General features: G+C 44.6%; 1 protein-coding gene across 1 annotated transcript in view; it reads left to right on the top strand.

Annotated features, from left to right (window-relative positions):
• LOC141261614 (3'-5' RNA helicase YTHDC2-like) overlaps nt 1–15,421 on the top strand; it is a 121,138-nt gene that overhangs the window by 27,098 nt on the left and 78,619 nt on the right. The window contains exons 11-12 of the mRNA XM_073676228.1: nt 2,903–2,968; nt 13,896–14,074. Of these exons, the coding sequence (XP_073532329.1) occupies nt 2,903–2,968; nt 13,896–14,074 (245 nt within the window). The remainder of the gene's footprint in view (nt 1–2,902; nt 2,969–13,895; nt 14,075–15,421) is intronic.

The following is a 15,421-nucleotide window of genomic DNA, read 5'->3' as shown; positions in this document are numbered from 1 at the left end:
TCCTCATTGCTTGTGGTTGTAGGACACGTGACATAAGCCGTCTATCCTCACTGATTGTGGCTGTAGGACATGTGACATAAGCCATCTATCCTCATTGCTTGTGGTTGTAGGACATGTGACATAAGCCGTCTATCCTCACTGATTGTGGCTGTAGGACATGTGACATAAGCCATCTATCCTCACTGATTGTGGTTGTAGGACACGTGACATAAGCCGTCTATCCTCACTGATTGTGGTTGTAGGACACATGGCATAAACTGTCTATCCTCACTGATTGTGGTTGTAGGACACGTGACATAAGCCGTCTATCCTCACTGATTGTGGCTGTAGGACATGTGACATAAGCAGTCTATCCTCATTGCTTGTGGTTGTAGGACACGTGACATAAGCCGTCTATCCTCACTGATTGTGGCTGTAGGATACGTGACATAAGCCATCTATCCTCACTGATTGTGGTTGTAGGACACGTGACATAAGCCATCTATCACTGATTGTGGTTGTAGGACATGTGACATAAGCCGTCTATCCTCACTGATTGTGGTTGTAGGACACGTGACATAAGCCATCTATCCTCACTGATTGTGGTAGTAGGACACGTGACATAAGCCATCTATCCTCACTGATTGTGGTTGTAGGACACGTGACATAAGCCATCTATCCTCACTGATTGCGGTTGTAGGACATGTGACATAAGCCATCTATCCTCACTGATTGTGGCTGTAGGACACGTGACATAAGCCATCTATCCTCACTTGATTGTGGCTGTAGGGCACGTGACATAAGCCATCTATCCTCACTGATTGTGGCTGTAGGACACGTGACATAAGCCATCTATCCTCACTGATTGTGGCTGTAGGACACGTGACATAAGCCATCTATCCTCACTGATTGTGGTTGTAGGACACATGACATAAACTGTCTATCCTCACTGATTGCGGTTGTAGGACATGTGACATAAGCCATCTGTCCTCACTGATTGTGGTTGTAGGACACGTGACATAAGCAGTCTATCCTCACTGATTGTGGTTGTAGGACACGTGACATAAGCCGTCTATCCTCACTGATTGTGGCTGTAGGACACGTGACATAAGCTGCCTATCCTCACTGATTGTGGCTGTAGGATACGTGAAATAAGCCAGCTATCCTCACTGATTGTGGTTGTAGGACACGTGACATAAGCCATCTATCCTCACTGATTGTGGTTGTAGGACACGTGACATAAGCCATCTATCCTCACTGATTGTGGTTGTAGGACACGTGACATAAGCCATCTATCCTCACTGATTGTGGTTGTAGGACACGTGACATAAGCCGTCTATCCTCAGTGATTGTGGCTGTAGGACACGTGACATAAGCCGTCTATCCTCACTGATTGTGGATGTAGGACATGTGACATAAGCCATCTATCCTCACTGATTGTGGTTGTAGGACACGTGACATAAGCCGTCTATCCTCACTGTTTGCGGTTGTAGGACACATGGCATAAACTGTCTATCCTCACTGATTGTGGCTGTAGGACATGTGACATAAGCCATCTATCCTCACTGATTGTGGTTGTAGGACACGTGACATAAGCCATCTATCCTCACTGATTGTGGTTGTAGGACACGTGACATAAGCCATCTATCCTCACTGATTGTGGTTGTAGGACACGTGACATAAGCCATCTATCCTCACTGATTGTGGCTGTAGGACACGTGACATAAGCCATCTATCCTCACTGATTGTGGTTGTAGGACACGTGACATAAGCCATCTATCCTCACTGATTGTGGTGGTAGGACACGTGACATAGGCCGTCTATCCTCACTGATTGTGGTTGTAGGACACGTGACATAGGCCATCTATCCTCACTGATTGTGGTTGTAGGACACGTGACATAGGCCGTCTATCCTCACTGATTGTGGTTGTAGGACACGTGACATAAGCCATCTATCCTCACTGATTGTGGCTGTAGGACATGTGACATAAGCCGTCTATCCTCACTGATTGTGGTTGTAGGACATGTGACATAAGCCATCTATCCTCACTGATTGTGGTTTTAGGACACATGGCATAAACTGTCTATCCTCACTGATTGTGGTTGTAGGACACGTGACATAAGCCATCTATCCTCACTGATTGTGGTTGTAGGACACATGGCATAAACTGTCTATCCTAACTGATGCATCATTTTCTCTTTAAGAGACCATTATATCCTGCATTAGTAACCTTAATTTACTGAAATTGTGGATTGTTGTTTACAGGGTTATTTTTCTTTCATATTAGGCTCTAATAGGTTTATGAATGGTAGTCTGATAAAAGGGGTTTTTATATAAGGTTTGTAAAGGTTAAAAACCTCAAGCTAAGTTTTACTGCCCCATCGCTGCTCCAGAATTGTCTCTTCACCACTCCTCCCGTTTTTTGTTGACAGGCTGCAACAATGACATCACAAATATAGCACATTTGACCCCCTGCAGCTATTCATTGTACTCACCAGTTGTGTACCCACTTCTTCTGCATCACCGCTCAGCCCAGTGATTGGCTGCAGGTGTCACGTGTTCTGCAGTTGTGGCATCAATGCTGCAGCCTGTCAACTAGGAGGCAGCACTGGAGTAGCTGTGGGCGAGTAAACTATATAGCTTATGTTAAACCTTTGCAGGCCTAATCACTTATAACATGTATTCTTGGAAAACCTCTTTACGGTGGCCATATTCATTAGATGCATATTTTGTTGATTTCAGTTAAGAATAGTAAAATAAAAGTTTTCCATCCTGCGATTAGCAGCAGTGCACTGAGAAGATGTAAAAGCTACACATGACCTCAGTGTCGTCACATGTAGGCACCGAGTTCAGGGTGGTCACTTGTATGAGATTATCCGTCTACATTTTAAACAAAAATATTTCCAAATTTGTTTCCAATAGGACGGCTCTGGACTGGGCGAGACATTTTGGACAGACAGAAGTCGTTGACCTCTTGGAATCATACATGTAAACCTGATTTAATAGTTCTAATTTTTTTCCTCAAGTAATTTATATTGGACTGAATAAAATGCTAAATTTTCCTTGTGTTAATTGTATGCCGGGTAGGCCTGCTTTAGGCCTGGGTCCCACTGTCAGCATTACTTCAAATGACTCTAATGTTTCACTATGGAAATAAGTTAGTGTGTGAAAATTGCCAAATATCTCTTATGCTCCAATTTCCTAGCAACTTTCCTTTCCATAGGAAAAGACTGAATTTTCTAGCAAATTGCAATGAACGTTGTTTGGAGCCTTAGTAACAGACAAAATCTATTGACATGCCCTTGAAGGGCATAATGATTACAGAGCTTTAAAGGGGTTATACCTTTTAAAATTGTATTGTACCATAGGTTTGCTGTGGTCTAAAATATCAAAAGTATCTGCTACTCGCTTATCCTGGTGCAGCGCTGCCTCTCTATTGCTGCTCCAGTCTTTGTTGAACGTTGCAGTAGTGAAGCCACGTCTGCAGTGCTGCAGCCAATCCCCTAGCAAGAACAAGACACTGAGCTCGGTGATTGGTTACAGTGGTTACAAGGGTTGGGGGCATTATATCACCACTGCAGCCAGTCAATAAAGTCTGGAGCTGCGATGGAGAAGAAGCACTTAAAGGGGTTTTCCCACGAACAAAAGTTAATTTTAATCGATAGATCCTGGAATAATAATAACTTCCACAATTCGATGTTATTAAATAAAATGTTCCTGTGCTGAGATAATCTTATACAGTGGTGGCCAAAAGTATTGGCACCCCTGCAATTCTGTCAGATAATACTCAGTTTCTTCCTGAAAATGATTGCAATCACAAATTCTTTGGTATTATTATCTTCATTTAATTTGCTTGCAAGGAAAAAACACAAAAGAGAATGAAGCAAAAATCAAATCATTGATCATTTCACACAAAACTCCAAAAAAGGGCCAGACAAAAGTATTGGCACCCTCAGCCTAATACTTGGTTGCACAACCTTTAGCCAAAATAACTGCGAACAACCGCTTCCGGTAACCATCAATGAGTTTCTTACAATGCTCTGCTGGAATTGTAGACCATTCTTCTTTGGCAAACTGCTCCAGGTCCCTGATATTTGAAGGGTGCCTTCTCCAAACTGTCATTTTGAGATCTCTCCACAGGTGTTCTATGGGATTCAGGTCTGGACTCCTAGCTGGCCACCTTAGAAGTCTCCAGTGCTTTCTCTCAAACCATTTTATAGTGCTTTTGGAAGTGTGTTTTCGGTCATTGTCCTGCTGTAAGACCCATGACCTCTGAGGGAGACCCAGCTTTCTCACACTGGGCCCTACATTATGCTGCAAAATTTGTTGGTAGTCTTCAGACTTCATAATGCCATGCACACGGTCAAGCTGTCCAGTGCCAGAGGCAGCAAAGCAACCCCAAAACATCAGGGAACCTCCGCCATGTTTGACTGTAGGGACCGTGTTCTTTTCTTTGAATGCCTCTTTTTTTTCCCTGTACACTCTATGTTGATGCTTTTTCCCAAAAAGCTCTACTTTTGTCTCATCTGACCAGAGAACATTCTTCCAAAACGTTTTTGGCTTTCTCAGGTAAGTTTTGGCAAACTCAAGCGTGGCTTTTTTATGTCTCGGGGTAAGAAGTGGGGTCTTCCTGGGTATCCTACCATACAGTCCCTTTTCATTCAGACGCCGACGGATAGTACGGGTTGACACTGTTGTACCCTCGGACTGCAGGGCAGCTTGAACTTGTTTGGATGTTAGTCGAGGTTCTTTATCCACCATCCGCACAATCTTGCGTTGAAATCTCTCGTCAATTTTTCTTTTCCGTCCACATCTAGGGAGGTTAGCCACAGTGCCATGGGCTTTAAACTTCTTGATGACACTGCTCACGGAAGACACAGGAACATTCAGGTCTTTGGAGATGGACTTGTAGCCTTGAGATTGCTCATGCTTCCTCATAATTTGGTTTCTCAAGTCCTCAGACAGTTGTTTGGTCTTCTTTCTTTTCTCCATGCTCAATGTGGTACACACAAGGACACAGGACAGAGGTTGAGTCAACTTTAATCCATGTTAACTGGCTGCAAGTGTGATTTAGTTATTGCCAACACCTGTTAGGTGCCACAGGTAAGTTACAGGTGCTGTTAATTACACGAATTAGAGAAGCATCACATGATTTTTCAAACGGTACCAATACTTTTGTCCACCCCCTTTTTTAGGTTTGGAATTAAATTATATCCAATTTGGCTTTAGGACAATTCTTTTTGTGTTTTTCATTGAAGGCAAATTAAATGAAGATAATAATACCAAAGAATTTGTGATTGCAATCATTTTCAGGAAGAAAATCTGACAGAATTGCAGGGGTGCCAATACTTTTGGCCACCACTGTAAATGTGCCCCTGCTATGTACTGTGTAATGTCTGTGTTTTACCATGCACGGAACATGGTCTGATCATACCACATCTCCTGGGCAGGGGAGGAAGCAAAACAGTATACAGACATTACAGCACAGGATCACAGCTGTTTCTTCCTTTGAATGATAACATTGTTTAAAAACAGGAAGGGAAATGTTTTACCTCACAAAAAGAATCATTTGCGATCCCCTGCTGTCCTGTCTTTATCCTCTTTTTTGCTTCCCCCCCGCACAGTAGCTGTGGTATCATCAGACCATGTTCCTGCACGGTGAGACACAGCCATTACACAGTACACAGCAGGGGCACATTTATAGGATTATCTCAGCACAGGAACATTGCGGATCTCGCTAAGGTATCCCAGTCCCTTGTATCCGTGCTAGACCGGCTGCCTATTCCCCCCCCACTAAATCTGCTAGCGGATCTCGGGACCCGTCAGCTGGAGAGTCAATCCAGGTCCTCCTCCTGCTCCCTGTTTTCCCATGGCACGTCTCGGTGGATAGCTTCCCCCCATCGTCCTCCCCTGATTCACCTGCTGAACTGGACTCGGACATAGTCTCCGATGCCGACTCATATCCGGACTCTGACCTTGATTTTAATATGAGAGACATGTTTCAGGGCCTCATTGTGGCGGTGAATCAGACTTTTCACATCAAGGATTCTTCTACGGAACCCGCAGAACAGGCAGCATCCTTCAGATACTCTAAACCAGCCATCGGGTTTTTGCCCCACATAAGGAATTTCAGGAGGTTCTTTCCAGAAAAAGGGAACATCCGACACGATACTTCCAGAGAGGTAAGCTGTATCCTGTATCCCTTCGCCTCTGACCTTATGGAAAACTGAACCAGTTCCCCAACGGTGGTTCTTCCAGGTTGTCCACGAACACTGTCCTGCCCCTTTATGGATGGAGAATCCCTCAGGGACTCCAATGACAGACTCATAGAGTCGTTCGCCAAATCTGCCTTTAAAGCAGCTGACTACACATTATATCCTGCCTTTGCCACCACATGGGTGTCAGTCCATTTCTGCATGGGCTAAGCAACTCCGTCAAGACATCCTCGCTGGAACACAACTTGATGAGATAGCTGATTTCGTGAACCAGATCTCTCATGCGGGAAAGTATCTGGTCTCTGGCTCCCTGGACGCCGCCTCTTGCTCTGGTCATGCGGCCAGTAATATAGTGGCCATACGCAGAACCATCTTGCTAAAGGCATGGCAGGCGGGCTTGTTCTCCAAGAAGTCCCTCACCAACTTGCCTTTTTAGGGATCTCGACTATTTGGAACCAGGCTGGACCAGATTATAAAGGAGGCCACTGGAGCTACGAGCGCTCTGCTTTCTCAGGCAAAAATCTCGGCGCCCGCCCCTGTAGCGCAAGTTTCGACCCTTTTGGCGCTTCTCGGCTACGGAAGATTCCTCCCTTCAGGGAAGGCATCAGGCACCTCAGGAAAGAAAAAGGGTTTCCTTCAAAGTGTCTCCTTCCTGGCGTCCCCGCAATGCGCAGAGCAGATCCTCCAGGAATCGACCTGTCAGGTTCTCCTTCACATGACGCTCAGGGATTCTCCCAGGCTGGGCAGCTGTCTCCTGTTTGTCAGGGATGTTTGGCTCGTCTCCGTCGAGGACCCCTGGGTCAGAGAGGTTGTATCTTCAGGATACAAAATAGAATCATTTTCGTGGCCCTGAGATCGTTCCTTCAAATCCCATCCCCCAATGGAATGGATCCCTCTCTGGTTCCGGGTTTTTTGCAGATATTGCCTCTCTCCTCAGATCAGGCATCATTGTTCCTGTTCCATCCCAGGAATGTTTCACAGGCTTTTAGTCGAACCTCTTTGTTGTTCCAAAGAAGGACGGGTCGGTTGGAGCCATCTTGTATCTAAAATTACTGACAGAAGGGTTAGTCTTCTCCATTTCAGAATGGAATCCCTTCTTTCAGTAAGAGCTTCCATGGAGTCACGAGCGTTCCTGTGCTCGGGAGACATCCAAGACGCCTATCTCCACGTCCCTATCTTTCCAGGGCATAAGAAGTTCCTGTGCTTTGCGGTGCGACAGGACCCCTTTCAGCTCGTTGCCCTGCCATTCAGTCTCTCAACCGCTCCAAGAGACTTCACAAAGATAATGGCAGCGGTGATGGCCCTCCTATGGATCAGGGGCCTTGTGGTCATCCCTTGCCTTGACGATCTCCTCTTCAAGGCTCCTAATTTTTCCCTTCCCAGGAAAGTGTCCATCACTCTCAATACCCTATCTTGGCTCGGTTGGATAGTCAACAGGGAAAAATCCTGTCTTGTCCCCACTCAGCGATTTATATTCCTAGGCATGCTGTTCAACCCTCTTCAGGCAAGGTTCTTCCTCCCTAAGGAGAAGAGAGCTGCCCTCCCAACGGGGTGGGGGTTTTACTGTCTTCAGGCCGCTTGGCCTCCATCTCTCTGTTCTGCCATGGAGGTCCTGGGAAGGATGGTGGCGGCGGCAGAGGCCATTCCAATCTCACAATTCTGCACCAGACCGCTTCAGCAAGCCATCCTATCCCAGTGGAACAGATCTGTTCTCTCTCTGGACCTTCCAGTTCGGATCTTGTCTTGGGTCAGGGCATTCCTAAATTTGTGGCTGTCATCCCCGCTCATTCTTCAGGTTTGATCCTTTCTTCCCTTTCACTTGCAAGTGATGACAACGCATGCCAGTCTCCTCGGTTGGGGAGTGGTTTTCCACAACCTGACGGTCCAGGTACGTTGGTCGCCGGATGCGTCCTCCTTACCAATCAACATCTTAGAGATCAGGGCCATTCTTCTGTCCCTTCTTCACTGGCGGAATCTTCTCAGGTGCCTCCTGGTCCGAGTTCAGACAGACAATAGCACAGCGGTGGCATATGTCAACCACTAAGGAGGGACCCGGAGTCTCCAAGATTCCTCTCTGGGCAGAGAACAAGGTTCTGGCAATATCTGCAGTACACATCCAGAACATAGAGATTTGGGCCGCCGACTTTCTCAGTCGCGAGGGTCTTGCGGCGGGAGAATGGTCCCTACATCAGGATGTCTTTCTTCAGATGTGTCTGAGGTGGGGCACTCTAGATGTAGATCTCATGGCGTGTCGGTTGAACAGAAAGGTTCCGCAGTTCGTCTTCAGGTCCTGCAACCCTCTTGTGGTGGGACTTGGCACACTGGCGATTCCCTGGTCGCAATTCACTGTCTCCTACTTGCTCCCACCTCTTCACATTCTTCCCACGCTGCTAAAGAAGATCAAAGCAGAAAGGGTGCCTGTCTTTCTGATAGCACCGGATTGGCCCAGGAGGTCCTGGTATGCAGAGGTCGTCAGCCTTCTTGCAGACTCTCCTTGGAAGCTTCCAGACAGACCAGATCTGGTTTCCCAGGGCCCCATCTTCCACCGGAATTCTCGCTCGCTCGATTTGACGGTTTTGCTGTTGAAACCGTGGTTCTAAGAGCTTTTGGGTTTTCGGGACGAGTGATTCAGATGAGAATCCGGGCTCGGAAGCAGTCATCATCTCGAGTCTACTACCGGACTTGGTGAGCTTTTTTCCGTTGGTGTTAGACTAATCACACCGTGCCTATGACTTTCTCCCTTTCTTCGATTCTGGCTTTTCTTCAGACAGGACTTGACGCAGGCCTTGCTCTCAGCTCTCTGAAGGGCCCAGGTCTCTGCGCTATCTATTCTCTTCCAGAAGAATTTGGCTTCTCGCCCTCAGGTCAGAACTTTGCTCCAGGGAGTGGCCCGCGTACTGAACTGCAGTCGATCCCTGGGACCTGAACCTAATTTTGGAGGCCATTAGAGGTTCTCCCTTTGAACCACTACGTGAAGTATCTGTCTTTTTTTACTTGGAAGGTGGTTTTCCTTGTGGCCTTCACTTCCATAAGGTGCGTTTCAGAGCTGGCGGTTCTATATTGTCTCTCTCCTTTCCTTGTTCTCCATCAGGACAAGGTAGTTTTGGGACCGGTGCCTTCTTTTCTTCCAAAGGTGGTTTCCACCTTTCATCTCAATGAGTACATTGTCCTCCCTTCCCTTTGTCCAACTCCGATTCTCCCCCTGAAACACTCCCTGAATAGATTGGACCTGGTCAGGCCAGTTCGCGTTTACCTTGCTAGGACCGCCCCCTTCCGGAGAACGGACTCTCTCTTTGTTATCTCTGAGGGGTGTGGAGAGGCCTTCCGGCTTCCAAGGCTATGATTGCTCGCTAGATCCGGACGGCAATCTTAGTGGCGTACCGGACTAAGAACAGAACGCCTTTATCTAGGATTAAGGCCCACTCTACCAGTGTTCGTCATAGGACGTCCGCCCTACAACTCTACAAAGCGGCCACCTGATCTTCCGTTCACACGTTTGCCAAGTTTTACAGGGTCCATACCTATGCTTTGGCAGATGCCAGCCTAGGTAGGAGAATCCTGCAGGCGGTAGTGGTTCGTTCTCCGACCTGAATGGAGTTTTCTGCTGTTTCCCTCCCCAGTGACTGCTTTGGGACCTCCCATGGTTTCCTATGTCCCTCAATGAAGTGATAGAGAAAACAGGATTTTTGGTTACTCACATAAAATCTGTTTCTCGGAGCCTTCATTGGGGGACACAGCACTCTCCAATGTTTGACAGCTTTACTAACTGTTTTTAAGGTTACAGTTCGCATTTGTGTATTTCTCTTTTAAATGTTGCGTTTACTGCTTGTACACTAACTTAATGCAAGTCGGTGGGGTGTACACTGCTGGGGAGGAGCTAACTTTTTTTGTGCATAGTGTCAGCCTCTTAGTGGCAACAACATACACCTGTTTCCTGTGTCTCCCAATGAAGGCTCTGACAAACAGGTTTTACTGGGAGTAACCAAAAATCCTGTTTTAGACCTCTAAAATCCTAAGGTACAATAAAATGTTAAAAAGGACAACCCCTTTCTGACGTATGACCTAATAGTACGTCATGGTGACCTGGGCCTATTGGACCAATGACGTATTATTAGATCATATGGCGATCGCCACCGCACACAAGCGGTGCGGGGTGATCGCCGCCGGGTGTCAGCTGATAGTCACAGCTGACACCCGGTGCTATGTGCAGGGAGCGGTCCCGCACCGCTCCCGGCACATTAACCCCATCAATGCTGCGATCCAAGTCAATTGCAGCATTGCGGGGGCAAGGGGAGGTGATCGCAATACTCACCTCCTCTCCCGGCCTCCAGCGCTGTCTGGCACGGCTTCCCGGATGTTGCCATGACGACCCAATGTCGCCATGACAACATCCGGGTCACCAGACAGGAGGAAGATATTTTGGTCATGCGCAGTACATGACTAAAATATCTTCTGCATCTGCAGCACTGACATCCTGTATAGCACAGGGATGGTGCTGCATTCCTGTGCTATACAGGCGATCAGAATAAAAAAAGTGAAAGTCTCAGAGTGGGACACAGAATAAAAGTCAAAAAAGTGTTAACAAAAAAAAAAAAAAAAAATTGTAAAAATATAAAAAAAAAATAATCCACCAAAAATAAAAATAATACCCATCAATAAATATTATTATGAAAAAAACAAAACAATAAAAGTACACATATTTGGTATCGCCGCGTCCGGAACGACCTGACCTATAAAACTGTCCCACTAGTTAACCCCTTTAGTGAACACGGTAAAAAAATAAATAAAAAACAAAGCAAAAAACAATGCTTTATCATCATACCGCCAAACAAAAAATGAAATAACACGCGATCAAAAAGACAAATATAAATAAAAATGGTACTGCTGAAAACGTCATATTGTCCCGCAAAAAACAAGCCGCCATACAGCTCCATCAGCCGAAAAATAAAAAAGTTATAGCTCTCAGAATAAGGCGATGCAAAAAAATATTTTTTTCTATAAAATAGCTTTTATTGTGTAAAAGCGCCAAAACATAGAAAATAAAAAAACGATATAAATGTGGTACCGCTGTAAACATACTGACCCGAAGAATAACGCTGCCTTATCAATTTTACCACACGCGGAACAGCATAAAAAAAATCCCATAAAAACAATTCTGAAATTGCTGGTTTTTGTTTATTCTGCCTCCCAAAAATCGGAATAGAAAGCGATCGAAAAATGTCAAGTGCCTGAAAATGGCACCAACAAAAACGTCAAGTCATCCCGCAAAAAACAAGCCATCACATGACTCTGTCGGACAAAATATGGAAAAATTATAGCTCTCAAAATATGGCGATGCAAAAACTAGATTTTGCAAAAAAATGCGTCTTTTAGTGTGGGACAGATGTCAATCATAAAAACCCGATATGATTCTGGTATCACTGTAATCGCACCGACCCAAAGAATAAAGTCGGCTAATCACTTATACCGCACAAGGAACGGTGTAAAAAATAAACTCTAGGGTTAGGGTTGGGCTAGGGATTTTTTTCAAAAGTAAAAAAAAAATAAAGACGACGATATGGCGACTAGTGTTGAGCGCAAGTGCTCACTACTTGAGTTTGCATCGGGTGCTTGGGTATGCACGGAGTATCGCTGGTGCTCAAGTCTCCGCCCCATATGCTTCGTGGCCAAAAAAACCTTGCGGGGATTGCCTGCCATGCACGAGCTATCCCCGCATGGTTTTTTTTGGGTGTCTAATAACCATGAAACATGCGAGCGGGGACTCGAGCATGTCACTCAAGCACCTGCGATACATGGTGCATACCTGAGTACCCGATGCAGACTCAATTAGCGACCACTTGCGCTCAAGACTAATGACAACTTATTCAATATGATGACCTAATGTTATCAAATTCTGTGTCGTACCTCTGGGTTCAAAATGTTCACTATACCCCTTGATAAAATCCTTGAGGGGTGTAGTTTCCAAAATGTCACTTGTGGGGGGGTTTCCACTATTTAGGCACATCAGGGGCTCTCCAAACGCAAAATGGCATCCGCTCCTTCTTCAAGCCAATTTTGCGTTCAAAAAGTCACACAATGCTCCTTCCCTTCTGAACTCTGCCGTGCGCCCAAACACTGTATTTTCCCCACATATGGGGTATTGGCCTACTCATGAGAAATTGCACAACAGTTATTGGGGTCCATTTTCTCCTCTTACGCTTGTGAAAATAAAAAAATTGGGGCTAAAACATCATTTTTGTGGAAAAAGTTTGATTTTTTTTATTTTCACGGTTCCATGTTATAAACTTCTGTGAAGCACCTGGGGGTTCAAGGTGCTCACCACACATCTAGATAAGTTACCCTTAGGGGTCTAGTTTACAAAATGGTGTCACTTGTGGGGGGTTTCCACTGTTTAGGCACATCAGGGGCTCTCCAAACACAACATGGCGTCCGCTAATTATTCAAGCGAATTTTACAATCAAAAAGTCAAATGGGGCTCCTTCCCTTCCGAACCCTGTCGTGCGCCCAAACAGTGGTTTTTCCCCACGTATGGGGTATCTGCGTGCTCAGGGGAAATTGCACAACAATTTTTGGGGTCCATTTTTTCTTGTTACCCCTGCGAAAATTAAAAAAATTGGGCCTAAAGTAACCTTTTTGTGAAAAAAGTTAAATGTTAATTTTTTTCTTCCACATTCCAAAAATTCCTGTGAAGCACCTGAAGGGTTAATAGAGTTCTTGAATGTGGTTTTGAGCACCTTGAGGGGTGCAGTTTTTAGAATGGTGTCACTTTTGGGTATTTTCTGTCATAAAGACCCCTCAAAGTGACTTCAAATGTGATGTGGTCCCTAGAAAAATGTTTTTTTAAATTTTGTTGGAAAAATGATAAATCGCTGGTCATCTTTTAACCCTTATAGGTCCCTAATAAAAAAAAAAAAATTTGGTTCCAAAATTGTGCTGATGTAAAGTAGACATGTGGAAAATGTTATTTATTAACTATTTTGTGTGATATATCTCTCTGATTTAAGGGTATAAAAATTCAAATTTTGAAAATTGCAAAATTTTCGCCAAATTTCCGTTTTTTTCACAAATGAACGCAAGTGATATCGAAGAAATTTTACCACAATCATGAAGTACAATATGTCACGAAAAAAATTCTCAGAATCAGCGGGATCCGTTGAAGCGTTCCAGAGTAATTACCTCATAAAGTGACAGTGGTCAGAATTGTAAAAATTGGCCTGGTCATTAACGTGCAAACCACCCTCGGGGGTAAAGGGGTTAAGATGACCATTCAGATTCAGTAATTTGTAATCAAATGCCACCAATAATGTGTACCCCATCCCGTGTAGATTGTGAGCCCTCGCAGGCAGGGTCCTCGCTTCTCCTGTACCAGTCGCTGTCACGTTTTGTTCAAGATTATTGTAATTATTTTTGTATGTATATCCCTTTTTCACATGTAAAGCACCATGGCGTAAATGGCGATATAATAATAATAATGGGGGAAGCCTGAATGTTGAGGTGAGAAGATGATCCAGCTTATGTCGTCCCAACTAGTTGGGAGGTTTCTGACAGCGGTTATCTCTTCCACCTATAGCAATATAATAGTGAGCATGCATATGTGCTCAGATTTATTGCATCTTAACCTGGTAGGTGATAGTGATCTGGATGTCACCACGTGCATTGTTCTGTATTATTGTTAATCTGTCCCTTTTCTCTTTGTGTAGCGCCCCCTTGGAGCCTGGCAGTCTAGATGAGAGTTCCCTGGTGCAGACGGAAAGCAGCAGCTTGACTGCGGAGGAACAAGAGCTTCTCAAAGCTTACCACTACAGTTTTGATGATGAAAAAGTGGACCTTGACCTAATAATGCATATTCTTTATAATATCTGCCAAAATTCTGACTCGGGTACAGCAATTTTATTGGATAGAATTAAATTTAGCAACGATTAGTTTGCATTAAAGGGGTTGTCCACTACTCAGACAACTCCTTCCCAATAGCTATGTTCCTCCCTTGTAAAATAATAACACCTATACTCGCCTCCTTTGCCGGTGCTGTTCCAGTGATGTCGGTATTGTCTCTCCCCAGCATCGTGAGACATTATGTTGCACTCCCTTCCTCCGGATGTATGTGATTTATCTATAGGAGAGGAGAGGGAAGCCAGCACTGATTGGCTGCAAGGATCTTGTAACATAACTGCACTGCTAACACAGCTGGAATGGCACTGTAGCTGAGAATATGTGTTACTATTTTACAAGCCGGAAACAGGGATTGAGAAGGGGTTGTCTGAGGGTTTTCCCATCTCATTGAGATATGGCGCATTGTAAGGATAGTGACCTTTCCCGATCTTTGGGACTGTACTATTCATTCCCTGCACAGCTGGTTCTTGCCATTCAGATCTACAAGTAACTGCACCATGCCCCATTCAAGTTAATAGGGTCACGTCATTCTGCACCTCTCACAGCAAAGTGGCCAGTAGTATACTGGTGCGAGGAAATATTCGGGAGGAAGGGAAGATGTAAATATACTCCAATTGTTCTCTAAATCTTTAAGAGTCCCAGAGACTCATAATAAAGTGATGGTCCATCTTAGCTGTATTGTATAGAGACTTGCATTTGTATATAGTCTTCACAGGATTAGTATTCTCTGAATTTCAGGAATCTGGGCTTCATATTAGTAAGTTAATGATGGATAAGAAGTGCACATCCACTTCTTGCCTTTTATTGACATCTGGCATCTTTCCTCATATCTTAGGATATGATAGTGCTCGATTTCTGGCTCTCTTACCGATTGTAAGGAAGTGGGAAGTAGTGAAGAGACGCACGGGAGCATGACAGCAGGATCAGACTCCAAAGCTTTTGTTTGTAGTCTGTTACCATAGAGTTGCATCAGTCTGGATGGGAGTGGTAGGCAAATAACTAGGTTTAGGGTTCCTTATTGCAAAGATTATTTTTTACTAACTTATGTTAACAATAAAATGGTTCCAAAACTTTGCAAAGCTTTTAATTTTGTTGCAAACAGTATAAGCAGTAAAAAGTGCTTTTTCTTTTGACATATCCAGGAAACCTACAATGGGGAAAATAAGTATTTGATACACTGCCGATTTTGCAAGTTTTCCCACAAAGAATGGAGAGGTCTGTAATTTTTATCATAGGTACACTTCAACTGTGAGAGACAGAATCTAAAAATAAAATCCAGAAAATCACATTGTATGATTTTTACATAATTAATTAGCATTTTATTGCATGAACTAAG

The sequence above is a fragment of the Phyllobates terribilis genome, unplaced genomic scaffold (genome assembly GCF_046119375.1).
Source record: "Phyllobates terribilis strain yellow unplaced genomic scaffold, ASM4611937v1 Scaffold_1__5_contigs__length_1240528914, whole genome shotgun sequence".
Taxonomy (NCBI): domain Eukaryota; kingdom Metazoa; phylum Chordata; class Amphibia; order Anura; family Dendrobatidae; genus Phyllobates; species Phyllobates terribilis.
Note: the sequence above shows the minus strand (reverse complement) of the source record. Positions and strands in the feature narration are given on the sequence as shown.